General features: G+C 32.1%; 2 protein-coding genes and 1 pseudogene across 9 annotated transcripts; 2 read left to right on the top strand and 1 right to left on the bottom strand.

Moving 5' to 3' along the window:
• Positions 1 to 5,764: 5,764 nt before the first annotated feature.
• Positions 5,765 to 7,452, top strand: LOC111316317 (F-box protein At5g39250 pseudogene; annotated as a pseudogene).
• A 1,062-nt stretch (positions 7,453 to 8,514) lies between these two features.
• On the bottom strand, positions 8,515 to 9,790 carry LOC111316740 (expansin-A25-like). The gene is made up of 2 exons (XM_022918835.2): positions 9,628 to 9,790; positions 8,515 to 9,308 (listed from the first exon to the last, which is right to left on the bottom strand). Exons 1-2 carry the CDS (start codon positions 9,788 to 9,790, stop codon positions 8,689 to 8,691), a joined length of 783 nt encoding a protein of 260 aa, XP_022774570.2. The 3' UTR covers positions 8,515 to 8,688.
• Positions 9,791 to 13,864: 4,074 nt separating this feature from the next.
• Positions 13,865 to 26,884, top strand: LOC111316738 (sister chromatid cohesion protein SCC2-like). 8 transcript variants are annotated; one of them, XM_022918829.2, is made up of 27 exons: positions 13,865 to 14,502; positions 15,259 to 15,354; positions 16,333 to 16,468; positions 16,544 to 16,640; positions 16,724 to 16,980; positions 17,521 to 17,628; positions 18,077 to 18,188; positions 18,446 to 18,542; positions 18,654 to 18,840; positions 18,962 to 19,393; positions 19,483 to 20,012; positions 20,121 to 20,331; positions 20,408 to 20,458; positions 20,564 to 20,722; positions 20,838 to 21,005; positions 21,343 to 21,795; positions 22,286 to 22,455; positions 22,699 to 22,807; positions 23,434 to 23,595; positions 23,707 to 23,811; positions 23,888 to 24,121; positions 24,559 to 24,692; positions 24,771 to 25,064; positions 25,143 to 25,572; positions 25,813 to 25,905; positions 26,012 to 26,137; positions 26,266 to 26,884. In XM_022918829.2, the coding sequence occupies exons 1-27, from the start codon at positions 14,249 to 14,251 to the stop codon at positions 26,488 to 26,490; spliced, it is 5,430 nt and encodes a 1,809-aa protein (XP_022774564.2). In that variant the 5' UTR covers positions 13,865 to 14,248; the 3' UTR covers positions 26,491 to 26,884. The 8 variants fall into 8 exon arrangements, with proteins under 8 accessions (XP_022774564.2, XP_022774562.2, XP_022774568.2 ...); XM_022918827.2 differs by having other exon boundaries at positions 15,259 to 15,368; positions 16,341 to 16,468; XM_022918833.2 differs by having other exon boundaries at positions 14,017 to 14,502; positions 15,259 to 15,368; positions 17,525 to 17,628.
• Positions 26,885 to 27,260: the final 376 nt, after the last annotated feature.

Here is a 27,260-nt window from a genome sequence, read left to right as displayed (position 1 = left end):
ATCTCCATTGATTATCTTTACCATAATTCACCTTCTGTTCTCTTATTTTTCACCCCTAGAATGAATTGAGAAAATGCTTGATTGCATTATATTGAAATGATAATGAATGAATGAATATGTGTTTAAAAGAATTTTACATTCATTTGAAAAGAAATCTAAGATGATGAAGAAATGGTAGAAACCTAAAAGAGATGATTTAGAAGGATGTATGATGTGACCAAATAGAGAATATGATGGGGCAAATCTTGAAAAGTGATACAACCAAGTGATGAGTACAAGGATGAATTGGTCGAATGGTGGGAACAATCAGTGGACAGAGTTTGTTTTGGAATGGTTGATGCTGAAACAAGGACCCAGTGATAGTGGATGAAACTGGTTTTGAAATTTGTTAGTGCTGAGAAATTCATTGAATGATGGTCAAGTGATGATCGATCGATGAAGCTTATTCCAAAGTATTGAGAAACTGAACAAGGAAGAATGTGAGTGGAAAAGATAAATTGAGAGCTACACTAGTTCGATCTTAGAAGAGCAGTGCAATTGGATCCTTGAGGAATCAAAGGGCTTGACACCCAAGAAAGAAGAAAAGAGCTTGAGAAACTTGAGTACCATACATTTGAACAGGAATTAATTGGCCAACATTTGCATAGCATGCATTGAAATTCATATGCATTTGCATAGCATACACTACTTTCAGGAAAGTATAGTGTACAAATTCAAGAAGCAGGGGTGTTCCAACATCCCACATGGAAAAGACAGATATGAAAAGACTTTGCAAGTTTGAGAAAAAATTTGTCAGGTAAGTTCCTAATCCTCGAAATAGTATGTCTCTTGGTATCAGGGTTGATTTATAAGACCTTTGGGCATAATCTCCTGAAATCCCTTCAAACACAACTTTCAACTCCTTCGGACATGATTGTCTAGGAGTATTTACTTTTTCAAAGTTCGTTACCTCTGTTTAGAGGAGCAATTTACTTTTCAAAGTTCGTTGCCTCTGTTTAGAGGAGCAATTTACTTTTCAAAGTTCGTTGCCTCTGTTTAGAGGAGCAATTTACTTTCCAAAGTCGTGGTACCTCTGTTTAGAGGAGCAATTTACTTTTCCAAAGTCGTGGTACCTCTGTTTAGAGGAGCAATTTACTTTTCAAAGTTCATTGCCTCTGTTTAGAGGAGCAATTTACTTTTCCAAGTTCGTTGCCTCTGTTTAGAGGAGCAATTTACTTTCCAAAGTCGTGGTACCTCTGTTTAGAGGAGCAATTTACTTTCCAAAAGTCGTGGTGCCTCTGTTTAGAGGAGCTTTGGTAAAAAAAAAAAAAAAACAAAAACAAAAAAACAAAAAAAAAACAAAAAAACAAAAAAAAAACAAAAAAACCAAAAAATGTTGAGTTGAGTCTTGATTGGGTGTCTACGTCTTTGCGCAATTTCTGTTTCACAGAAAATATGCAAAGAGGGGCAGCTGTAGACATCCAATTGGGTCCGGCCCAGATCAATTGGGCCTGACCCAAATGGGTAAGCCCAATTCAATTTTATCTTGTATTTTTTTTCTCTTTTCTTCTTCTTTTGTATTTTATGTATTGTATTATTTATTATTATTATTATATATTAATATATGTATATATTTATTTATTTTTTTGTTAATATTTATGTGTATTTTATTATTTATGTATATATATATTTTTTTTTATCTTTTTTATTTTATTCATTTTTGTATTTTTACTTATCTAATTATATATCTGATATATTTTTTTATTATTATTTATCCTATAATATCTGCTGATTTATCTTCTCTAATTATCTAGTTTTTTTTTTATTTTGATTTTTATTTTGGAGGGCTAGGATTGAAAGTTGAAGAATCCCACTGGGAGTGGGAATTCAATCAGAAGAGTCCAGACTGAATTCAAAGATTGAATTCCCGTCCAAAGGGGAATTGGGATTGATCAGAAACTCCTGATCAATCCCTATATAAAGCACCTCCTGGAACAGAATGAAGACACAAAAAACAGTGAGCAAAGCTACTGATTTGAGAGTCAAGGAGGCGCATAGAAAGCTAAAAAAGGGTTTAGGAGTGTTCTGGGAGCTAAAAGAAATTTTTTGAAGATTTTTCGATTTTTTTCTGGGAATTTCTGGGAAATTTCCAGATTCCGGCAAAAATTCCGGCGAAATTTGAATTTTCCGGCAACAATTCCGGAGAACATTGAAGTTTCCGGCGACCAACCCAGTTTCCGACGAAGAATCCCAGAAACCGGCGATCTTCCGGCCAACTTCCGACGAAATTTCCAGATTCCGACGAAATTTTCCAGAATCCAGCACCGGTGTTCTTCAGTTTCTAGAGAGAAGGGAGAGAAAAAGAAAGAAGAGAGAGAGAGGGGGAGGAGCGTTCTGCTGAAAAACGGAGGAATGTGCCTTTTATACCCTCCCAAAACGACGTCGTTTTGGGCTTTAAGTTAACCAGGGGATCCGCGCGTTTTGTCGAACCCGACCCGACCCGGGCGTCGACCCGCTTTCTGACCCGCGCGTGCCAGCCCCCTCCTAGCCGAGCCGAGCCAAGCCGCCAAGTCGCTCCCCCCGAGCCGTTTTCTCTTCCTTGAGCCGAGCCGATCCGAGCCGCTCCAGGTTTTTTTTTTTTTTTTCTTTCTTTCTTTGTTTATTTGTTTATTTTATTTTTTATTTATTAGATTAGGTTTATGTAATATTCTTTTTATTTATTTTTTATTATTTTATTTTCTTTAAATAAAAATAAAAAATTCCAAAAAAAATATTTTTAGGGAAAAGTTGAAAGTATCAATTTTCCTTAGAAATAAATTTCCAAAAAATATTTTTAGGGAAAAGTTGAAAGTATCAATTTTTCTTAAAAGAAAAATAAATTTCCAAAAAAAAATATTTTTAGGGAAAAGTTGAAAGTATCAATTTTCCTTAAAAGAAAAATAAATTTCCAAAAAAAAAATATTTTTGGGGAAAAGTTGAAAGTATCAATTTTGGGGAAAAGTTGAAAGTATCAATTTTCCTTAGAAATAAATTTTCAAAAAAAAAGGTTTTTGAGGAAAAGTTGAAAGTATCAATTTTCCTTGAAAATCGAAATTTCCAAAAAATATTTTTGGGGAAAAGTTGAAAGTATCAATTTTCCCTACAAAAAAAAATCATTCTTTCCTTCCTTTCTATCTTAATTTTGATTTTGTTTTTTTCTTTAAATAATCCGACGACGGAGCCTCTGTAAGTGAAACAGTAGTTTTTCTTGCATACTCTTGAGGTGAGGGAATTTTCTCAATTTTCTGCTAAAAATATTAGAGTCAATTGAGAAAAATTTCCAATAATTAATTACTTGGTAAAATTTTAAGGCTTTTGGATAACACAAATTTAAGCTGGTACCATCTTTTGATGGGCGTTGTGAGGGTGCTATAACCTTCCTCACACGTAACCGAACTCCCGAACTCTGTTCTGGTTAGCAGACCTGAACCTATTCTTCTAGGGACCCTTAAACTTAGGTGTTCCCTAAAAGGACAGATTCCATAGGTGGCCAATCGCACCTAGACAAAAAAATATTGGTGGCGACTCCTAAAAGACAATGTCTAGCGATAGATCCCCGGATCTAGACGTTATGACATTAATATTAGGGTTTAACCTTTCAAAGAAGATTGTATTATATAAATTATATCATTAAATACAAATAATAGCTAATATGTAATTTGACCCTTGAACTATATTACTTTTAATGATTTGATACCTATAGAAATAATTCATGATTAGATACCCAAATTTTGTTTCCGTCAAATATTTTGTCCCCTTGTCAAAATATTGAAATGGTAAATATTGATCAATAAAAATATGTGATGTGTCATGGTATTATTAAATATTTTTTGTCACATTAGCTTATCATTAATAGATTAGTGTGGGATAAAATGCTTTGAAGAAAATAAAATTCGGATACCTAATTATAATTTTTTTTTATTAATATTGGATAGTGAAAATAATACAGTTCAAAAATTAAATCACACATTAACCAAAAAAAAAAAAAATAGAATCATACCCCTTGCAAACTGCAATATATTAATCTAATTGATACTAAATAGTGTGACACCAGTAGAAACTAATTGTGTGGAATAAGATCGAAGTGAAATTCTTTTTTTTTTTAATCAAAGAATGAAGTGAAATTCTTAGTGTATAGTGAGTGTTCTTCCCTTTCGCTCTCTCTCTCTCACACACACACATACACACACATATATATATTATAATAAAAAATGTGAGCACCTCCCTAAATGTAAATTATTCTAAAAACAAGAATTCTTTCTGTAAATCATTTAATAAAGAAAAGGTCTTAGAACTTTAAGTTTTTAAGTTAAATCCCACTATATGAAGTTTGGTTTAATTTTATGTTGAATTTATTTATTTATTTTGTAATTTGTTGATTGATTGTTTAATAGTTTTTGTATATATAAATGTAATACTTTATTATAATTATAAATTCTCTTATACTTATTATTTCTTAAAAAAATACTTCGAAAAATTTCCTTACTAGATAGTTTTATTTTATTACCCTTATTTTGTGTATCAAAGATTATTATTAGGCTCATTTATTGAGGATCAAAATCTGTGATTACATTGAAGATAAGTCAAAGAGATTCTAGGTAATCATGCTAAAATTTTCAATTTAGCGATACTTATTAGATTTACTGGTACATCAGATAAAAGAAAAAATTATTATTCTTTTTTGTGCAACTCAAGATATGATAACCGATTTAATCAAAGATTTCGTATATAGCTAGTAGCCTAGAATGATCCTAACAAATTGCAACTGTTAATTTGTAACAATGAACCAAATTGAAGTTATGGTGTCATCATTTGTTGGAATCAAAAGTTCTGCGATATTGGGATAAATAAAATGTTAAAAATTTTAAAGTAATAAATTCTCAAAGAGCTATATATATTTTTGGCTAATCAACTATGATTCCAAGCTATTGGAGAATTGATCTTATCGCAATTTTGAATATGAAATTCAAAGGAATCTAATAAAAAATAGTATTTTAAATTATAAAATTATAATAAAATATATGATCAACCAACATTTATAATTTGACGGTGCATTGCTGTAAGTTTTTTTTTTTTAATGTATTTGTTTCTTTACACAAACTAAGAACTTGTACAAATGCCTATAAATTTAATTTTCTTGATTTGAGTTAAACGGAACTTTCCTAATTGATCTAAATTTAGCTTTTCTTTTTTTTTTTTTTTTTCAAATTGGGCTTCACAAAGATTTGTAACAGTCTAATAAGTGCCCCAATGCTCCGAATTACATGTGGCAAACCTTAATACATGTTATAAATTACATATTATTATTGTAATTAAATGAATCTGAAATGTAATTTGTTTGATTTGGGATTAAGCCCATAAATTAGAGATGTTAATTGATAGAGTATAGAGTGGATAAAGTATTTTTCATTTTTATTTTTGAATTTTTATATTATATTCATTTCTGTGCTTATACCTTGGATATTTCAAATATATCTTTATCTTCACAAGTATTTAATAAGTATGGATAATTTTTATTTTCGTAATTTAAAAAAAAATAAAAACAAAATTTTATTTTTTAATTTAAAAATAATAATAATAACCACAATGTCATATCTATCATTATCTCCATTTAGATACAAAAAAAAAACCAAATTCTCCATTGGGTAACATAAAGTTGGCATCTCCACAAACCATTTATAATTCACCATGGGTTTAGCGATAGATTACCAGAAATTTTGAAGTTATTTCAAATGGCCCGTTGGGAATGAAAGGTAATATAATAGAGTTGGAGTTAAGCTCTCCTACCATAGATTTATGTTATGGTGTCAATGTAAGTTGACTTTGTACGAATTGCATTTGTATTTAGAGGTTATTGACCTGATCGGATTGTTTTCCAGTAGAATATGCAAGTTACTAACCTGGGGAGGTAAAAAAACTGGTGTTTATCATCTTTTTCAAGGACTTGTTTAGGACATACCTTGTTGCCTGAAAGAATATTTTAGTTTTGGAGGAGGTTAGGATGCCTTTTTTATATTATCTTTTGTGTTAAATGCATCATTACATGTTGCTGTTTTCTGTTTTCATAATATTGATATCTTGCGGCTTGATATTTGTGCAGCCTTTTTGTTTTGAACTTAATGGTGACCCACAGATACATTGGAATTTAAAACTTAGTTCTGTCTCTTTAACAGGAATCCATCAGCTATTAGTTACTTTACACCTGTTGATGCTATAAATGATTGCAATTTGCCGGAGTAAATTGTCATTTGGCTTTTGATAGTCATTTTGCAATCTGAAAATATCATGTGAAGAAGCTTTGAAGGTTGTTTTTCCTTTATTGGATGGCCTAGACCTTGCAGCTTGCATGGTGGTCTGCAAGCAATGGAGACACATAGCTAGAGATGATTACTTTTGGAAATGTTTATGTGCAATGAGATGGCCTTCCATTTGCACGCGGCCCAACCCTCCTATTGTAACGTACTACAAACTGTGTCAAACCCTTTATAAACGGAAGCGTCAGCGAACTCTTCTTCCTCCAAGGCTTTCCTTTGATGATTTGATGTGGAATTCTTCATTGACGTTTGGACTGAAGATAAATTGATTTTCTCTGAAGTTGTCCCTGGCCCTGTCCTCCAGAGTGGAATCAAGATCCCACCTGCTAGAATCTGTAACATGCTTAAGTTTCATCTTGAGTGTCCTGAGTACAAGATGACCTTACCTGTTGACGCAAGGTTCCCTGTTCCTTGGAGCCAGACTGTGAGTGTTTCAGTGCTTGTGGGGCGGAAGGACAACAATAAGGTTGCCTGCATAATTAATAAGTCACTGTTTGATTATATAGATCATGCGGCTTCCAGGGCCCTAGCTTTCGACTACCTTGACTTCTCTCCCAACTATCCCTTCATTTCGGGAATCCGGGCAAGGATCTCTTTGCTTTTTGTGGAAGATGGAAACGATGGTGTGATTGATGTTTTTGGCATTTAAATGGACTTTGGTGATGCTGCCAATTCCGAAGAAGAGGTATTGTGGCTATTTGACATGCTTGACTGTAAATGAATGGTAGAAGCTTTTGTAGATGGTACAGGAAAGAAAATGAACTGGAAATGTAATAATATGTTCAGCCTTCACTGTGCTTTTCATTGGGGATGCTCTTCCCTTGCCTTCCTGGCTCAAGTGACATCATTTTCTCGCATGTTCATAACTTTGTACGTTCAGATTTTTTTTATTCATTGTAATAAATAAATATGAAGAGTTCCTGTATTTATCTCATCATCCTTTTGAATGACAATATCAGCTTGTTTGGTAAGTGGCAAAGCCAATACAGATAAGCACTGAATATAGTAGCAATTTTTCTGCTTTTGACTTACTTTGCCTCAGTTTTGGGCATACAAGTCATTTACCTCAGTATGCTTATGACAAAGAGGCTGTGTTACACTAATTAGCATATGATTTTGACCATCCAAAAAATAATTATTAATTAAATTATTAATAAATAAACTACCGATGATTTTGATGGGTGCTTGTTCGAAGGTTCAGGTACTTATAACCTTTCATGTACCAGAAAAAAAGAAACACTGCTAATAGATTTGATTTATTATAATTTGTGTATCTGTATTGTTTTCGTATTATATCAAATACATATAAAATACAAAAATTATCATATTAGATTTGTATCAACACATTAAACATAAATTATTTTTTTTTGTTTTATGAAATTTTTTTGTTAAAATTTTAAATCATATTGTTTTCGTTTTTTTTTATCATTTGCTATGTAATTTTATTGTATTTAAAATTGTTAGGTTTACATGTTAATCATACAAGGCCCTTTTATCCTATTTGTATGTGTTTTCTTTGCCAAAAAATAAGACTACCAAGGATTTGCAGGATGACCGGTGATCCAACATACATCATGAACAAAATAGGCGGGATTGTGTCAGCATCACCTCCCTTTAGTGCCCTGGTGGGTCACTCCATTCCCAAATAACATTCCAATAGTCTTGAATTAAGTTGCTGGCTTAATGAAACCCGAAGGCCAAAACTAAGAGGTGCCATCTTTGCTAAGAGGTGCCATCTTTGCTATAGACAATTATCCACCCAACACAAGAGCTTCGCTGTAGGGGTAAAAACTTCATCTTAGTAGCTAATAACACGTACGATTCCCAGATGAATTGAGAAAAATGCAAACTTGAAGTCTGAAGACATGAAAATTGCTCAATTGTTGCCATAAACAGTCATTAGGTTCCAACCAAAGCTTTTGTTTGAGTATATTAACCAATACAATTTTATCACTATATATTTTATAACATATATATATTTTTATTTACTCGATGAATATTTCCATGCCCTTTATTTAATTACTTTTTAACCAAATTAAATCTTATAATGATGAATTGCACATGTTCAAAAATAAGTTGTTCCTGGAGTGATGCTTAATTAAAATGAATTGAAACTGTTCAACTTTTGAGTTTCATGGTTGGGGTTTGATTTGGTTTGAAGTGATCTCAATACAAAAGTGAATCAAATGCAGTTGGAAGTCAATTTGTAAAAATGGGGTACAATTTTGCTAATGGTTTGCTTTGGTTCCACAAAGGGAACACCAAAACACATCCCAAATTTGCATAAAAAAACATGCACGCTCAAAGGTAATGCATAATGCAGGAATTCCACCACTACATTGTAAAGAAAATTTTCCTAGAAGTTCTTTTTCCCATCAAAAGTTTGACCAAACTGCCAATTAGCCGGTGCCACGTTATCGAATTCCACCATTTTCCCATCACTGGTAGTCACCTGAAATGATAAGCTCTGCCCTGTTAGCATTGTTCCAGTCTGCCAATTCACTCCCCAGTTGTGGCTCATCTGAATCCACCCAGTTCCTGAGCCCTTGATTTTCACATCCTTAATATCACCAGCACCTCCAACATTGTACATCAATACCTCAGTCCAGTACGGGTTTCCCTGGACCTGGAATTGAACCCCACCTTTCTTGGAACACAAGACACGTCGGTACATGACAGGGATGATTCCAGCTTTGTATTGTGCTAGTTTTGTAAACATTGGCATTGATAGATCAAAGTGTTTTAATGGGGGATTGCACCAGTTTCCATCAGGTTTTGAGTAATTTGGAGGGCAAAAATTTGTTGCAGTCACTTTGATGGTACCAGCATTTGGATAACACCATTGAGGGTTATTCACACACTTGATTTCAAAACAAGCTCCACAGGTAAGTCCATTGTTAAATAGAGCTGTGCTAAGGGCTGTCGTCTCGAGTCCATACCCTTGTTTGAATAGATCACCATATCCACAAGCTCCTTCTACAATGATCATATATAATTTAACAATTATCTAATTTAAATAAAATAGTAATTCATATATTTGTATCTATTTATTTCATATTTAACATGTCTAAAATATAAAATTATTATATTACAATTTATATCCACACATCAAATACAAAACATATTTGTTTTATTTATTAAAATTTTAAATCATATCAATTTCATATACATATATATATTCATATCACGTTTAAAATTGTTTGAACTAAATATTAATGATAAAAGATTGTAGCATTTAGTCATGAAAGAATTAATAGTAGCAAATACATGTATAAAAATATAATGATAAACTTACCCATGGTTTCTTTACCACCCATATCACCATAGAACGTTGCATGTGCATCATACCAATTGGTATCAATATTTTGACTGCCAAAATGTATTTGCCTCTTGCCCATGGCTGCAGCCAAATAGACCATGAAAATGAGAAATGAAAAGAAACTCTTAAGGCTAGCCATTGCTGAAAAAAATATATAGAAAAATTAAATTAAATTAAATCGAAGCTTTGATAAAAAGTTGAGTCCAAAGACTGATATATAAATAATGGTCAAGGTAAGATATAAAAGGAAAGGAAAATGAAAATGAAAATTCAAAAAAAAAGAAATGAATGAGGAAATTAAGAAAGAAATCAAATGTTGTCTGTAATTTTGGAAAAAACAGCAAATTATTTAGTCAATGTGACTAAAAACTATTCATCATTAATTTAATACACCTAGACCATTAAATAACAATAATTTACTTAGCAAAAAAAAATCAGGCTTTTTAATATTAAAAATGGTTTTAACCTTTCAAAGAAGAATGTATTATATAAATTATATTATTAAATACAAATAATAGTTAATATGTAATTTAATGCTTGAACTATATTACTTTTAATTATTTAATATCTATAGAAAAAAATTCATGATTAGATACCTTTTATTTTTTTGTATTTTGTACCTTTAACTAATATCGTTAGTCAAAATAGTAGCATGACAAATACTGATAAATAAAAATATATGATATGTCATAATATTATTAGGTTTTTATATCACATAAATTTATCATTAATGGAATTAGTATGTGAGATAAAATATTTTGATGAAAACCAAGCTTGGATACTTAATCATGAAATTTTTCTATAGATACCAAATTATAAAAAGTTGTATAATTTAAGAAATAAATCACATAGTAACAAAAATTAAAACCATTTAAAAAAAATGGAATCATACCTCTTGCAAATTGCATTATATCAATTTTAATTGATACTAAATAATTTTAACGCCAGTAGAAATTAATTGTGTGGAATAAGACTGAAGTGAAATTCTTTTTTTTTTTTTTAGCAAAGAATGAAGTGAAATTCTGTGTGTAAAGTGAGTGTTCTTCCCTTCGCGTGTGTATGTGTATAAAGTGAGTACTTCCCTAAATGTAAATTATTCTAAAAAATAAAAATCATTCAATAATAGTAATTAGCTTCTAACCTTGCTTGCTTTAGTGGTAACGAAGATGTCTTAGAATTTTGAGGTTTTAGATGCAAATCTTATTATGTGTGTGTTTGATTTAATTTATATTGGATTTGTTTAGTTATTTTCTAATTTATTGGTTAATTATTTAGTGATTTTTATATATGAATGTATCGGTTAAAATATTAGAAAAGTCTTTGAACTATTTTATCTTTTAAATAAGCCCTTATACTTTTGTTACACTCAAATAAATTCTTATTTCTTGATTTGTATCCATAAGACCTTATTTTAAACAAAAATTAATTTATATTAAGAGCTTATTTAGGTACAAAATAAATGTTAATGGCTTATTTGGATACAAATTAAAAATTAAAGGCTTATTTGGGTGAAATTAAAGTTTAAGGATTATTTTGTATAATAAAAATATAAGGATTTATCTAAATAAAGTGATAACATTCAAGATTTTTTTGTTATTTTAGCCAAAAATTTCCTTTGTAGATAGTTTTATTTTATTATCCTAATTTTGTGTAACAAAGCTTATTATTAGGCTCATTTATTGAGAACTAAAATTTGTGATTATACCGAAGATAAGTCAAAGAGATTCTAGGAAATCATGCCAAAGAAAATGCTAAAATTTCCTCAATAGTAATGCTTATTGGAATTTTTTGGTTAAATTATGTTAAAGATTTTATATTTTGTGAAAATTTAAAATTTATTTTTTATATTATAATTCATATAAATTTAATTTTCGTACTATTTTAATTTGATAATTTCAATTTAATCACTAATTTTATCAATTTCTTTTATAAAAATGTTGATGTAACCATTGACTTGAAGATGTGTTCATTGACTTTTGCTAACATGGCATTGACTTGCTAACATATCAATTAAGATTCATAAAATTAATTATTAAATTATGCAAATGATCTCTGCACTTACATAAAATTTAAAATTTAGTTTTTGTATTAGCACAAAATTTAAAATTTAATCCTTATACTCTCGTAAAATTTGAATTTAATCCTTTTAATATAAAAATATATTGAATTTTTTAGAAATTTTTTTAGTTTTTTAAAAATATTAAACTTTAAAATTGTCATAATATTCTGTCACAATATTTTGTCATAAGATTCTGTTACAATATTGAAAATTTTATCACACTATTCTATTATAATTTTCATATATTATTACTAAATCTATTACAATTTTTTGTTACCACTGTAAAATATTATTACTAATTTGGTCACTATTTTTTATTACATTTCGTAAATAAAATATAAATTTTGTTATTAATTTTGTCACAATTTTCTATCATAATTATAGCATATTGTGGTCATATAACAAATTTAAATAAATTTATTAAAAATCTATAACAAATTTGTCAATATATGATATAAATATGTTACTATCTAATTTTACTTAAACTATTTTTTTATTAATTTATTAAATGAATTAGAATTATAATTCAATCCCGTAAGGGTAAATTTATCCATAAAATAACTTTTCTATTCCTTTAAATTAAACCCTATTTAAATAATTTTTTATAATAAAATTTAAGTTCAATATTTTAAATACATTAAAATAATTTACTAAAGTCAATTTATATTAGTTTTAAAATTAACCTTATTATTTACTTTAATATAATTACTTAGATAAGTTCTTTTTGCGGAGAGATAAAAAAATTGAAAGTTTTCATTATTATACATGATATTGATATTTTGATTTATCAAATTAGTCATTTTATTTTTTTCATTTTGCTATGATTCAAAATTCATCCTCCAAATAAGTAGGATATTACCTATCGTAGGAATTTAGGCTTGAATTTCTTATTTTATTTTGTTGGATAGAATGGCCATTCTATTAATAATTTATTTTGGCTTCATTATAAATACAGCTTTACGCAATACTTTGGTTAATTATAAATTTTGTTATATGATATATTTAAATTAATTAAAACAATATTAACTTTGATATATTAATTTAAACTATTAATGTTATAATTGATTTACATAAATGATAATAATAATATTATTAATAATTAATTACATATAAAAAATATTTTTAAAAATATTTTTATATTAGAGGAATTAAAATATTTTTAAAATTTAATATTTTTTAAAAAACTAAACAATTCTTAAAAAATTTAAAATATTTTTTTGTATTAGAGAGACTAAATTTAAAATTTTATGTGAAGACAAAGATAATTTTTTAAGTTTAATTAGTGATTTCATCCATCTAAATTACTATGTTAGCAAGTCCACATCACATTAATAAAGTTAATGCTCACATTATTAAGTCAATAGTTGTGTCATCATTTTTAATGACAAAAAAAAAAAAAAACGAAGTTAATGATTGAGTTAAAATTATTAAATAAAAAATATAAAAATTAAATTTATATGAATTATAATATAAAAATTAAATTTTAAATTTTTACAAAATACAAGAATCTTTAGCATAATTTAACAGAATTTTTTGGTACATTAGATAAAAGAAAATTTTATTATTGTGAAAAAAATATAAAAAGAATTCTTTCTATAATCATAAAATACTATTATTAATAAAATTTATATTTGATTTATTTTTAGTTATAGAATATATTTATTAATATTTTTTACTATTGTAATTATTTTTTAAAATTCAAATCTTTAAACCTAACAAATTGAGCCAAGCCTTTGATAAATCTTTTAAAAGACCAATTGAATCTGACTTAGGCAATCCAACTCAGAAACAAATTTATATATAAGTCTCATTTATTAATTATTTACATCATTTAATAAACAAAATCATTTTTGGCATAATTGGAAACAAATGAACTTTAAAATTTATTCTTTAAATTTCTCTACTATTATTCTATTTTTCAAATTTATTCAGAAAATAAAAAATCCCTTTCTTCCAACAAAATAAAACGAAAAAAAAAAAAAAAAAAAAACAAAATAAGAAGCTTATCCGATAAGTTGGGTAGCTGAAGCTGACTGCTAGCACTTGCCGATGACAGTGAGGAAGAATATAAGGGTATTTACGTAAATTACTGAGCAACTATTTTTTAAATTATTAAGCACCTTCATAAGAACATAAGCGGCAATTAATCGCCTCGATTAATAATCTAAAAATAGATAGTACAGCTTGTACAACAAGGTAGAAACCAGTAACAAGGAGTCAATCAAGGGTATTTTAGTAACTTCATTAATTTCCCCAATTCCGTTTTAATCTTTCTATAAATATAATTCATCGAAAAAAATCCCCCCAAAATTTCACACTTTCCCCGCCATTTGCTTCTTACTTCTGTCTTCCCAATCTTTTTCCTTTTAGGGCTCAAAACCACTTGAGTTTCTCCAAAGAAACCCTAATTCCTTTCAAATTACCCTCGGATTTATACATTATTACGAAAATACCACTCGTTTCTACTCTCTTCATGCTCTCTCTCTGCTGCAAATTCCTCACTCGCCGATTAACTGATCGATAAGCAATCCAAGCAGTATGTCGGAACAACCTGGCCCGGGAATAATGGACCTGGCTCACCGTGGCATCGGCCTATCCAACACCATCCACTCCGAGGTCGCGCAGTGCTTGCCGCTTCCTTCGTTGCCCGTTTTCTGTGGCGCTTCGGATCCGGAGCTTAGACTGTTCGACGACCCGGCTGGTGGAGCTTTGAGGTCTTTGAATCGACCGGAAATTCTCTTACAGTCTGGTCGAATTGCCGATCTGCTTGCCGAAACTGACGTTTCGTATCTGTAAGCGTTTAAAATTCCAGCAAATTTGAAACTTTAGTTCAAATTTCAATATTTTTTGTAGGTACCGAAATTTTGAATGAAAAGAGTTAAGAGTTTTAAGTGTTTATTATTATATTTTGATTGTATGGGCTTTATCTTTACTTCTTTTTTCTTTTTGAAATATTTGAATTTATTAGTTAAAGCTCCATTTCGTTGCTGCTTTAATCACCTGTGATTCGAAGTTTACAATTTGCTGTTTACTCTTTTGAAAGTTGTTCTAACGTAATATAATTGATTGAAAATGAACGAGTGGCATAGGTTGCAAATCTAATTCTATCATATTTATTTAATATAAAAGTAAAATTATGCATTTTGATGCTAAATAATTGCAATTTTGATTTTTGAAAAATGTCAGTTCCTATTTTTAAGAAGCAAAAAACAAATATAAGAAAGTAACAAATAATGTACTATTAAGTGATTAATTAGGGATATTAGTAGCCATCTTAGGTATAAGCAATTGGAATTAGGTTATATTCATGGTTAAGTGTAAGTTGGTTGTTTCTTTCTGAATAATCTTTCTTACTTTCCAAATGTCAATGTACCTTTATAAGCATTAATGCATGAAGTTAAAAGGCACGGCTGACAATTGACGAAAGTCCTTGTTTGCTTTTTTCTTAGTTTTGGAACTTTCTTCAAAATTGTCCTTTAAAAGTCTGGCATAGTTTCATTATGTTGCAATTGGTTACAGTTTTTGTTTATATCTGGTTTTGTTTGCAGGAATCTTAGAGATGAGGCAAGTTCAGTTACATATGACTTTGTGGAGCCCTTGGAACTTCATGCACAAGTTCTCCAATACAACCCTGCAGCATTTGAGTATGTCACCCCTGGTAAATAAAGTACTCTCGGTTGCTCTTTTTTATCTTAATTTTTTTCTGATGCCCCTGATATGTGAAATTTTACTCTTAAAATTGAGCCAAGCTGTGATATTTTGTTCTGATATATGTAGATGAGGAAATTTGTTTACAAAATTAGAAAGTGATTGTGATTTGTACAGAGATGACTATGAATTAATTTATTAGCCGATTGAAGCCTTTGTAAAATTGAACTCAGTTACCTACACGGGAATTATTGTAATGAATCCTACTTACCTTTATTGCATGAGGAATCACTGACGCATGATGCTTCAGAATTAAATTTTGTTCAATTCTCCACCAGCATTTCTATTGCATGAATAATCCCAACTGCAATAGCATAGTTCTTAAGCTTGACAATCTGCATTGTGGATGAAAATAGTTGGCATAGATATGATAAGTGGTATAGATTCTTTTGGTTTTAGGGTTTTGTTCCATACAAGAGAAAAAATAGTGCCTATTGACTATGATTTTGTCGTTTACTAAGTAGAGATTGAGGAGGAAGCAACACAACGGAATTGTGGATGGAATGGGTAAGTAGGAAGAGTTGATTGTGCATGTATATTTCTATAGTTTGTACACGTGTGAGTTCACTTAAGCTCACACCTCTTCTATGCGTGCTGATTTTTAACTTTTACAAAGTCTTGGGTCAGCAAAAGTGTATACATCTCTAAGTTCCAAGTCCATTCCTTTTCCTATATTCTTTTTCTTGGTTTACTTTATTATCTGTTCTTCATTATGCTGCTGGTGTTTCCACTTTCTACATTATGTTTTTGGAGTGCTTGATATAATTAAAGTCCTCCCTGTTTTCTCACCCTCTATTAGTTTTTGTATGCATGTATGATATCTTCTGCATTGCATTGCCCTCTTTCTAGGATGCTGTGATTCCATTTTCATAGATTTAATATACTGCGCTTATTGTTCATTGCACTTCTTCAAGTTTCTCAGGTCTCGTCAAGGAGCAAGTCTCTGGTGGTGCAGTGTTTGAAAGGAAGAGATCTGAGTCAAGTTTTATTGGTCAATTCCAGAGAGAAATTAGGAGCACTCATGATCAGCAGACTGATGTTGTTGCTAATGTATGCGTGAGTCTCAATTTAGCTATTAATGTTTGGGCTGTTTAAACATACTTAATTTTATAGTTGTAATTGCAGGATGCACCGAAATCATCTTCCAGGAAACCAAAAGTCAAGAAAAAGGCTGCTGATGTTGTTGGGCCATCAGTTCGACCAGATCCTGCAGAGCTTCAAGGTTGTCTTGGTTTTTTCTACCTCTCCTCTCTCTCATCTCATTCATATTAACACATTTATTTTGCTGCTAACGTTTTCTTTTAGATGGAATCATTGGGAACTTCCGTGAGATGCTAGAGGACTTTTGCGGCAGAGCTCAAATTCCTAGTGATGACCGGGATGAGATGGAGTGGTTGTCATTGCCAGTTAATGATGTTAGAATGCTTGTAAATGAAATTATGTCTATACGTGCAAAGAGACTTCTAAATTTGGTTCCTGTGGATATTTTTGTGAAATTGTTACGGGTTCTAGATCATCAGATACATCGAGCAGAAGGTTTGTCAGTTGATGACCGTGAGCATGTAAGTTATCATTATTTGATTTTAATTATGCATTATTTGGCAACTATCATTTTGTTGTGCTCTATTCCCCATGATGTTTGGAAACAGTTAGGAACGGTTGGGATGGATCTTAGGTTCAGACTTAAGCAATATCATTTTGTCTTCTGATATGGATGGTTTAGCATCATCTCGTTTCAGGTTTTGCATTGGAACTTGATGCTTGTTGACCAATCAAAATTGATACAATGTGTCCATTTCCCCTTCTTTTGTTATTGATTAGTTTTCATGTTTGTCTTCTTTTTCAAAGATTACTTTTTTCTACCTTACTGTAGGATTCTTATTGATTTAGGTGTAACAATGCAAAAGAAATCAAATTTTGAAAGAAAAAAAATGTGTTTACTTTTACTATATAACAGAGTATTCATTGAGTCTGTGATATTCCTATTGAGTCTATTAATTTCTAAATTTCTGATGTTTTTCATTTTCCCCTGGTTTTATGGATTTTTATCAGGTGCTTATTGTGTTTCAATTGCCTTATTCATATTTGTTGAAATGTTTCAGCCAGATTCAGATGTATTCTCATTGGTCTTTTGTGCCCTGGAGTCCATTCATGCTTCTTTGGCAGTAATGGCACATAATGACATGCCAAAGCAATTATATCATGAAGAGGTATGTGCCTCGTTTGAGTAAAATGCACTTAACTATAAACTTTTAGTGAAGTTACAGTTTGTCCTTAACCTTTCAATTCCGTTCAAAGCCCAAACATTTTTAAATTGTTCCAATAATGTCTTACTGTCAAATAAATCTGTTAAAATAAATAGAAAGGTCTGGTGTCAATGTGGTGGATGTCATGTAAGCACTTTCTGTCCATTTTAATTGAATTATTTATGGATGGGACTAAATATACTATTCAAATAAAATAATTGAGATGTTAGGAATCAAAATGAAAGATTTTAAAGATATGGATCACTAGTTCGTTTTGCTCTCCTTATTTTCTTCTCTTGTTAAATTAGTGGTTCTATGATATGTGCTGGTGTGCATTGCATTCAGTTCTATGTTGCTTGTGTGTTTTTTTGTCATTGTAACACGGGTTATGGATTCTCCGTGTTCTCAACAGATTATTGAAAGGATTTTAGAGTTCTCTAGGCATCAGATAATGGATGTTATGTCAGCTTATGATCCATCATATCGAGCCTTGCATAAACCAAGTGAAAATGGAGCAGTTGAAGGTTAGCCATCTGATTTATGCAAAAAATGCTGGATCCTTTTTTTAATGGTGCTTCTGTCCAACAACAAAATTGTCTTCATTTGCATCTATAAATGTGACAGCATGTCAAAAGTTCTTATTGCCTTCATTTTTCCTTGAACTTAGCTGTATCTCTGGTTAATCCATGCCCTAGGTTTATCACTTTCATTCAATTAGTTGCAGGTATATTATGTTAGTTTTCTGATACTGAACTGTTTAATTTCACATCATATTTTCTAGATGATGAAGACGAAGAGCCTGATGCAGAACTAGGTTCTGCTAGCAAGAAACGACGCAGTACCAAGAGTGTTAAAGCAAAGAAATCAGCATTGAACAAGTGTGCTTATCCACATGCTGTTCCCTAACATTGAATATTATGACAAACTATTTAGCATAGCAGAAGTTAGGTTAGGTGTCTTCTTATTGTTTAACTTTTTTTCCTTGATAGGGTCTCTGGTGCTATGAATGCTATACTACAAAAACTCTGCACTATTCTTGGTTTACTCAAGGACTTGTTGTTGATTGAGAAGTTATCTGATAGTTGTGTTCTACAACTGCTAAAAACAAGCTTTACTACTTTTTTGGTGGATAACATACAACTCTTGCAACTCAAAGCAATTGGTTTGATAACTGGGGTATGAATGCTAATTTTTGAATTTGCAGTTAAAGGGATATGCATTATTAAATGCATACACAGCTAAATTGTGCTAATTAAGTGTTGTACTTTAATATGAATCTTTGTCATTGTTGATACAGATATTCTACTCATACACCCAACATAGAACATATGTAATAGATGAAATGGTTCAGCTGCTTTGGAAGTTGCCTTTTTCAAAGCGAGCATTAAGAGCATATCACCTACCTGATGAAGAACAGAGGCAGATCCAGATGGTTACAGCTTTGCTGATTCAGTTGGTTCATAGCAGTGCTAACCTTCCTGAAGCTTTAAAGCAAACATCAAATGGGAGTCTCATCTTGGAAGTCTCAGTTGATGCTAGTTATTTAACCAAATGCCATGAATCTGTCCAGGATACATGTTGTCATTTCTGGACCCGTGTTCTTCAACGCTTGGCTTCTGTAAAGAATCAAGATGCCTCTGAATTGAAAGTGGTGATTGAGAATCTAGTCACTGATTTGCTGACAACATTGAATCTACCAGAATATCCTGCTGCAGCTCCTGCTTTGGAGGTGAAAAAAGACTGACTATATTTCTTTTGTCATTATTATTATTGGATAAAGATGCTAGTGTTTCAAAACTAAGTAACTATCATTTGCAGGTTCTTTGTGTTTTACTGCTCCAAAATGCCGGTCTGAAATCTAAGGACATCTCTGCACGTGCAATGGCAATTGATCTTCTTGGCACAATAGCAGCAAGGTTGAAGAATGATGCTCTCCTCCATAGGAAGGACAAGTTCTGGATATCAGAAGAATTGCATAGTGGGGATAATGTTGATCAAAGTTACCCAAAAGGTGAATGTTCAATTTGTTTGGATGGAAAGGTAGAGAAAGTATTGTTTAGGTGTCAAGGTTGTCAAAGATTTTTCCATGCTGATTGTATGGGGGTAAGAGAACAAGAAGTTCCTAATCGTAGTTGGTACTGCCAGTTTTGCGTCTGTAAGAAGCAACTTCTTGTATTGCGATCATACTGTGAGTCACAGTGCAAGGATGATGGGAACAAGAAACATGGTTGCACAGGAAGTTCAGAATCTTCTGATCCAATTATGAAAGTAGAAATTGTTCAGCAGATGCTTTTGAATTATCTTCAAGATTCCGCTTCTACTGATGATGTACATCTTTTTGTTCGATGGTGTGTACTTAACAAATCTCTTTCCTAATTATAATGTATGTGAAAATGGAAACTCAAATTTGCTCTTCCTAACTGGTTTATTGTTTAAATTTATGTTTTTGGGTGCAGGTGTTATCTTTGCTTGTGGTATAAGGATGGCCCAAAATCTCAACTAAATTTTAAGTACTATGTTGCTCGACTGAGATCAAAGGCAATAGTGCGTGACTCAGGGACTGTTTCTTCTCTGTTTTTAAGGGATTCAGTCAAGAAGATTGCTTTAGCACTGGGACAGAACAATTCTTTCTCTAGAGGATTTGACAAGATTCTTTATTTGCTTCTGGTTAGTAAAATATTTTGCAAGTCCTTGATTTAGTAGGTAAGTCAGGCTTTGTTCTTATTACTTGTTTTCTTTCCAGGTTAGCTTAAGAGAGAACTCTCCTGTAATTAGGGCTAAGGCTTTACGAGCAGTAAGTGAAAAATGGTTGCAATTTGTTGTTACTGTTATTTGGAACAAGGATATACATTTATCATTTACATTGACAAAAGTTTTCCAATGTGTGTGATGATGGCAGGTTAGTATTATTGTAGAAGCTGATCCAGAGGTATTAGGTGATAGACGTGTTCAAGTTGCTGTTGAGGGAAGGTTTTGTGACTCTGCAATATCTGTCAGAGAAGCAGCATTGGAACTAGTTGGCAGACATATAGCTTCACATCCTGATGTTGGTTTAAAGGTACTTCCACTCAAACTTCACTTGTTCATCTTATGAAGGCAGGGCATGCTTTATTGACAACACTTGTTTTTTCATTTTCTCCCTTCTTTCTCTTCAAAAATTCGGTGGTGATTAGTACTTTGAGAAGGTGGCAGAGAGGATTAAAGATACTGGTGTCAGCGTTCGGAAACGAGCAATCAAAATTATTCGAGATATGTGCAATACGAATCCTAATTTCTCAGGGTTTACAAGTGCTTGCATTGAAGTTATTTCTCGTGTTAGTGATGACGAATCAAGCATTCAGGTAATTCAGAATCAATGAAACAATGCATTTCATGTCAAAAACTGATGCTCTGATGCCAATATCTTTGTGGTGTTAAGAGTTTATCTTTTTTTCTTTCTTTTTGAATATTAGACTGAGGCATCTGGAACAATGTTGTCCAATTTTTTTCTTAGTTCTGTATATTTAAAAAATATTTTTGGGTCTTTACAGTATTTAAAGGCACTACGTGGCACCTAAAACTTAGGTGATGCAAACTATTAGTCATGATTGTTCTTTGTTCTAACTTCATGAAGCAGTATTTACCTTTTCGTATGCTCCGTGTATTCTTTCTTAGTATTTATTTTTCTCTCATCCCCAGGATCTTGTTTGCAAGACATTTTATGAGTTCTGGTTTGAAGAACCTTCTGGAATGCAGACTCAGTATCCTGGAGAAGGTAGTTCCGTTCCATTGGAGGTGGCTAAGAAGACCGAGCAGATTGTTGAAATGCTAAGGCGGTTGCCTAATCATCAGTTTCTTGTGACTGTCATTAAGCGTAACTTGGTCCTTGATTTTTTCCCCCAATCAGCAAAAGCGGCTGGAATCAACCCTGTCTCACTTGCAGCTGTACGAAGGCGATGTGAAGTGATGTGCAAGTGCTTATTGGAAAGAATATTGCAGATGGAGGAAATGAGTAGTGTGGAAGCTGAAGTACCTACACTTCCCTATGTGTTGGCCTTGCACGCATTTTGTATTGTGGACCCATCACTCTGCATGCCAGCTTCCGATCCTTCCCAATTTGTGATCACACTACAGCCTTACCTCAAGAGTCAGGTTATTTACAGTTCATTTTATACTTTTTTTTTTTTTTGGTATGATACTGATGTAATCAGATATCTTTTGGATCTATTACCTTTCTTGGCATTCTTATTTTGAAGTGATTATAATCTGTATGTTTATAGTCTGGCTATATTCATTTGAACAGCCAACCATTCTGTGATACTTTTGTTTTTCGATAGCTTTAATTTTACCAGACAGCCAACAAAGTTATTTCTGAAATAACAGGCTATTCTATATTTTGTTTGATTTCATCGAGGTTAAAATTCCTGTTTCTGGACTGCTCTGGTACATTGCTCCTTTCCACTAATCTTTGGGTTTGTCAATCTAATGGTTCTTATTATTGGCCCAATTTTACTTTCTTCAATTTCCTCTCTTTTCATTGGTTAGTTTCTAAAGTTTGTTTCTGGACATTTTCTTCACTGCTGTAATCCCATTGTTTTTAGGTTGTGGAGGCCATGCTTGACAAGCTTTTACTTGTGTTCAGGTTGATAACAGAGTTGTTGCACAGTTACTGGAGAGTATAATCTTTATAATTGATGCTGTTGTGCCTTTGATGCGAAAGTTGCCTCTTAGTGTTATCGAAGAACTAAAACAAGACTTGAAGCACATGATTGTCCGACATTCTTTTTTGACTGTCGTCCATGCTTGCATCAAGTATGTTCAGCTTCTCTTTCTTACTATCTTTAGTTTTGCTGTAATTCCAATTGTTTGTTGAAGTTTAAGTTTTTTAAATCCTATTTCTGCCGAAGCCCTGAATTTATATGTTGTTTTTCTGTCTGCTTGGAATGGGATTCGAAGCTACACTGAGTAAAAAGTCAGGTGTCACTACTTAGAAAGTATTCTATTTCTGCTTTCAATTCCCTCATTTTTATTTTTTTTGTTTATTTCTCATTGCAGGTGTCTTTGTTCTGTGAGTAAAAAGGCAGGGACTGGTGGTGCTGTTGTTGAGTATCTCATTCAGTTATTCTTCAAATTATTGGATTCCCATGCAACTGACAACAAGCAGGTTCATTACTAGAAATCTTTACTTAATATTGTTACTTTCACATGTAATCATTTTGGCTAGTCAAATATATATATTTGGTTTTCATTAGGTGCAGCACAAGCAATAAAAGTGATAATTCCTTATTTCAAAATTCCGGATGATGTATCAGAAAATTAGTATATATTCTTAGCATGATTAAATCTAGAGTGCAAAAAAAAAAAAATAGAGGTCAGCTACCAGAGTACAAAAATTTAAAATAAAACCAAGTGGTAAGTATTGAAAATTTGAAGCTTCTTACTCTTTTCCTTTCATTAATCCATCACGTGCAAATCTATTGATAAAAAATTGTGTTGGCAACATATCTCTATTTCTAGAACTGTTAGAAACTTAGGTTAGTACCTTGTATCATTGTTTAGCACCTTTTATTATTGTTTTCATTTCTGTGAATTTTAAGGGCAGTTGGCTTAAAGTAAACGTACATGCTAATAAATAAACAAGTAATATACAGATTTTTGAATTGCAGAAATAGGTTTGGTGAGTTTTTCAATTTTCTTTTCCGTGAAAGAAAATTTATATGTGAGTGATAAGCTTAAGTCAACTCCTTTATTTATTTATTTATTATTATTATTATTTTTTTAATTTTGCAGCAAGTGGGGCGTTCTCTCTTCTGTCTTGGATTGCTTATCCGCTATGGAAACTCTTTATTTAGTGGTTCCAGTAACAAAAATATTGATGTTGCTAGCAGTCTTAGTTTGTTTAAAAATTATCTTCTGATGGATGATTTTAGTATAAAGGTTAGATCTTTGCAGGTAAGTTCATTCTTCTCTACTAAGATATCTTGGAGTTTGCTTCTGTTTCCTTATTAGCATATTTTAATATAATAACATATTCTGCCACTTCTATATGGCTTCCCATTTTAGGCATTAGGCTTTGCTTTAATAGCTAGGCCTGAATATATGTTGGAAAAGGATATTGGAAAGATATTAGAGGCAGCATTAACACCGAGTTCTAATGTTCGTCTTAAGGTGAAATTGTCATAACTTTCTATTTACAATTATCTTTTTATTTACAAGATGCATGCTAAGCAAGTATGTCCACCAGATGCAAGCGTTACAAAATTTGTTGGAATATCTTCTTGATGCGGAAAGTCAAATGGGAGCAGACAAGGCCGGTAATGATGCAGTTCATTATTCTGTAGAAGGTGGGCACAGTGTCCCTGTAGCTGCAGGTGCTGGCGATACTAACATTTGTGGGGGTATAGTCCAGCTGTACTGGGATAATATTCTGGGTAGATGCCTGGACTTTAATGAAGAAGTTCGCCAATCTGCCTTAAAGGTGAGAAATTATTTACATTGTCTGCATTCTATGAGAAGAAGCAATTTTACTACTCTGGACTGAATCTGAGCCTCATATCAGTGGAGTGAGTAATGTAAAAGTTAAATTAAATTGTAGAGTTTGGTCTGAGCAAGAAATTTATAAAAATGTGTGATCAGTTTGTAGCACAAGTCTTAAACCTAACATTTGGAAAGAAAGTTGACTTTGCAAAACAAAAACAAAAAAAAAAAAAAAAAAAAAAAAAAGGGAAAGAAAATTTGGTGCCTTGAAGCCTTGCATGATTCCAATTCATTTATCAGACTTGGTGGAAGTGGCACGAATGATTCTCTTTCAATTCATCAGATGGTTGAATTTATTGAGTTTGACTTTACATGCTACAGTTTTTTTGTAAATAGTCTGTTTGAACTGATCATTTTCTTGATTTATTATCGATGCAGATAGTGGAAGTAGTGCTTCGTCAAGGTCTTGTTCACCCTATTACTTGTGTCCCATACCTTATAGCCCTTGAAACAGATCCACTGGAGGCCAACCAAAAGTTGGCTCATCATTTGCTAATGAATATGAATGAAAAGTACTTCCCTTGTGCTATTAAAGTTATCTATTTTGTTTCCATTTGCTTAGCACAACTAATAAATGCTTCATTTTTCAGATATCCTGCGTTTTTCGAAAGTCGTCTAGGGGATGGGCTTCAGATGTCATTTATCTTCATGCGTGCCATTAACAGCAATGCACACGGAAATCTAAATGAAAAATCCCAATCCAAGCTTCCTGGAAATTTGAAAGGGAAATCTGATGCTGGGTCTTTAACACAAGCAAGGCTGGGAGTTTCCAGAATTTACAAGCTCATTCGTGGAAATCGTGTTGCTAGAAACAAGTTTATGTCTTCGATTGTGCGCAAGTTTGATAATCCTAGCTGGAATGATTCAGTTATACCTTTCTTGATGTGAGTTACTCATTGCCAGTTCTAAAATTTTTTATCTCGCTTAAGTAATTATACTGAGAAGTCAGTTCCTTTTTACAGGTACTGTACAGAAACTCTAGCTTTGTTGCCATTTTCATCTCCTGATGAACCCCTTTATCTGATCTACACTATAAATCGAGTGATACAAGTTAGGGCTGGGGCACTTGAGGCAAATCTGAAAGCCTTGAGTTCAAATTTGCTGCAAACAGATTCTCAGCGGACAACTAATAACAGGATAGTTCAGCTCGATCCTAGTCAATCTGTTTATAATTATATGGCTACGGTAGATTTGAATGGAACAATTCAAGAAGAGCCTGTGGTTCAGCCTGCTTTCTGTCACGTGACATCTATTGATTTGAATGGTACAATCCAACAAAACCTTACTCATCAGTCTATTTCACATTATCCTCCTGCAATGGAGACAACAATGCATAAGATGAGCCCTTCTGAAACTCGTGCTCTCTCCGAAGAGGAAATGCAAAAAATCCTGGTACTTCGAAACCCTTCAAACCCCACTTTTCTATTCCCTGGATTGAGTGCTTTGGATTTTTTGGATAAAACACATTTTGCATTGACGTCTGTATGCTTTGGTTTGGGGGAAAAAAGGCATTTACTCAACGGCTTCCAACATATGGGGTTGCTTGGCATTTTGTTTTAATCTATTGGATGTTCACTGGTTAGCTGTAATGTTTTATTACTTTTGACGTCTTCCTCTTTGGTGCTATTCCAGGCCGACTGTCTTGCTGCTACTGCACTACAGCTTCTTCTGAGGCTGAAAAGACATCTAAAAATTGTGTACAGCCTGAATGATCAAAGATGCCAGGTTAAAAATTATGGTTATGCCATGAATTTTTGCGTTATGAATTATTTCCCCCGTAAATGCAAATGTGAAATTGACTTTAACTGTGAATCTTATTCTCTATAACTAGGCATTTTCGCCAAATGAACCTATAAAACCTGGGGACGTTCTCTCAAGGCAGAACATTCCCTTTGAAATCTCTGAAACACACACAACATTGCCTTCCACTTATCAAGATTTAGTGCAGAGATATCAGGTAATGTGAACATTTTAAGAGCATTTCAAGAGTCTTCCTTGATACAACACGAGTATCGAAGTTCAATTTTAATTTCACAAGTATCCTATCTTGTATATTAGTTCTCACTTTGAAGTTATGTTGTACAGGAATACAAAAATGCATTGAGGGAAGATACTATTGATTACTCAACTTTCACAGCAAATATCAAAAGGAAGCGCCCAACTCCGCGGAGAGGAGGGAAAGCTGGTCGAACGACTGGTGGTGATGAAGATGATGATGATGATGATGAAGACTGGACAGGTGGTGCTCGGAGGCTGAGTAACAGTGGAAGGAAAAGTTACAGCGGTAGAGGAAGTAGGCAGCGATGGTAGATGTAAATATAATGACAGGTAAGCTAACATGTACATTACATTAAGGAAAAGAATAGAAATAGGATAGGTTGAGAGCAAAAAAAGGATAAGGAGATTTGGGAACAGACTGAAAGCAGCAGGGGGAATATCGGGCATTGCATGCTCTGATGGAGAGTATTGGTTTTTTATTTTGTTTTTGTTTTGAGCTGTTTCCATTCTGTAATTTTTGATTTGGCTCTCCATAGTCAAAATATGCATTCTTTTCTTTTACTGAAAATCAATCACTCCCTATTTTAGACAGGATGTTTGCTGCCATGGCAACATGATTTGTAACTTTTGGTGGATAGAAAACTGTTGTGGGATACATACAGAAAAGTAATGAAATATCTTGCCTTCTCTTATGTATTTGAAATCATTTTGTTGGATCTCGTAAAATTACCAATGTTGTGTTACATTCTAGTGGAGTGACAAATTTGATTTTTTTTTTTTAATTGATTAACGGTGGATTTAACTCTTGAATTAATACTCAGAAATTTTTTTCATAATTTGATATACTAACCTGAATTATTACTTTTTATCGATTTGGTAATTAGAAAAAATATTCATAATTCTTCACATACTAATTCTGTTAATAATACATTGCTATGACAAGAAACAATCAATATTATTGTAACACATGATATATTTTTATTAATCAATAATTACTATATCAGTAATTTGATTAATAATATTAGTCAATAATAAAAAATACTTTGACCAATAGAAAGTTTAGATATCTAAATGCAATTTTT

This window comes from Durio zibethinus, chromosome 24 (assembly GCF_047325235.1).
Source record: "Durio zibethinus cultivar Kanyao isolate XHJ-2024 chromosome 24, ASM4732523v1, whole genome shotgun sequence".
NCBI classification, from domain to species: Eukaryota; Viridiplantae; Streptophyta; class Magnoliopsida; order Malvales; family Malvaceae; genus Durio; species Durio zibethinus.
Note: the sequence above shows the minus strand (reverse complement) of the source record. Positions and strands in the feature narration are given on the sequence as shown.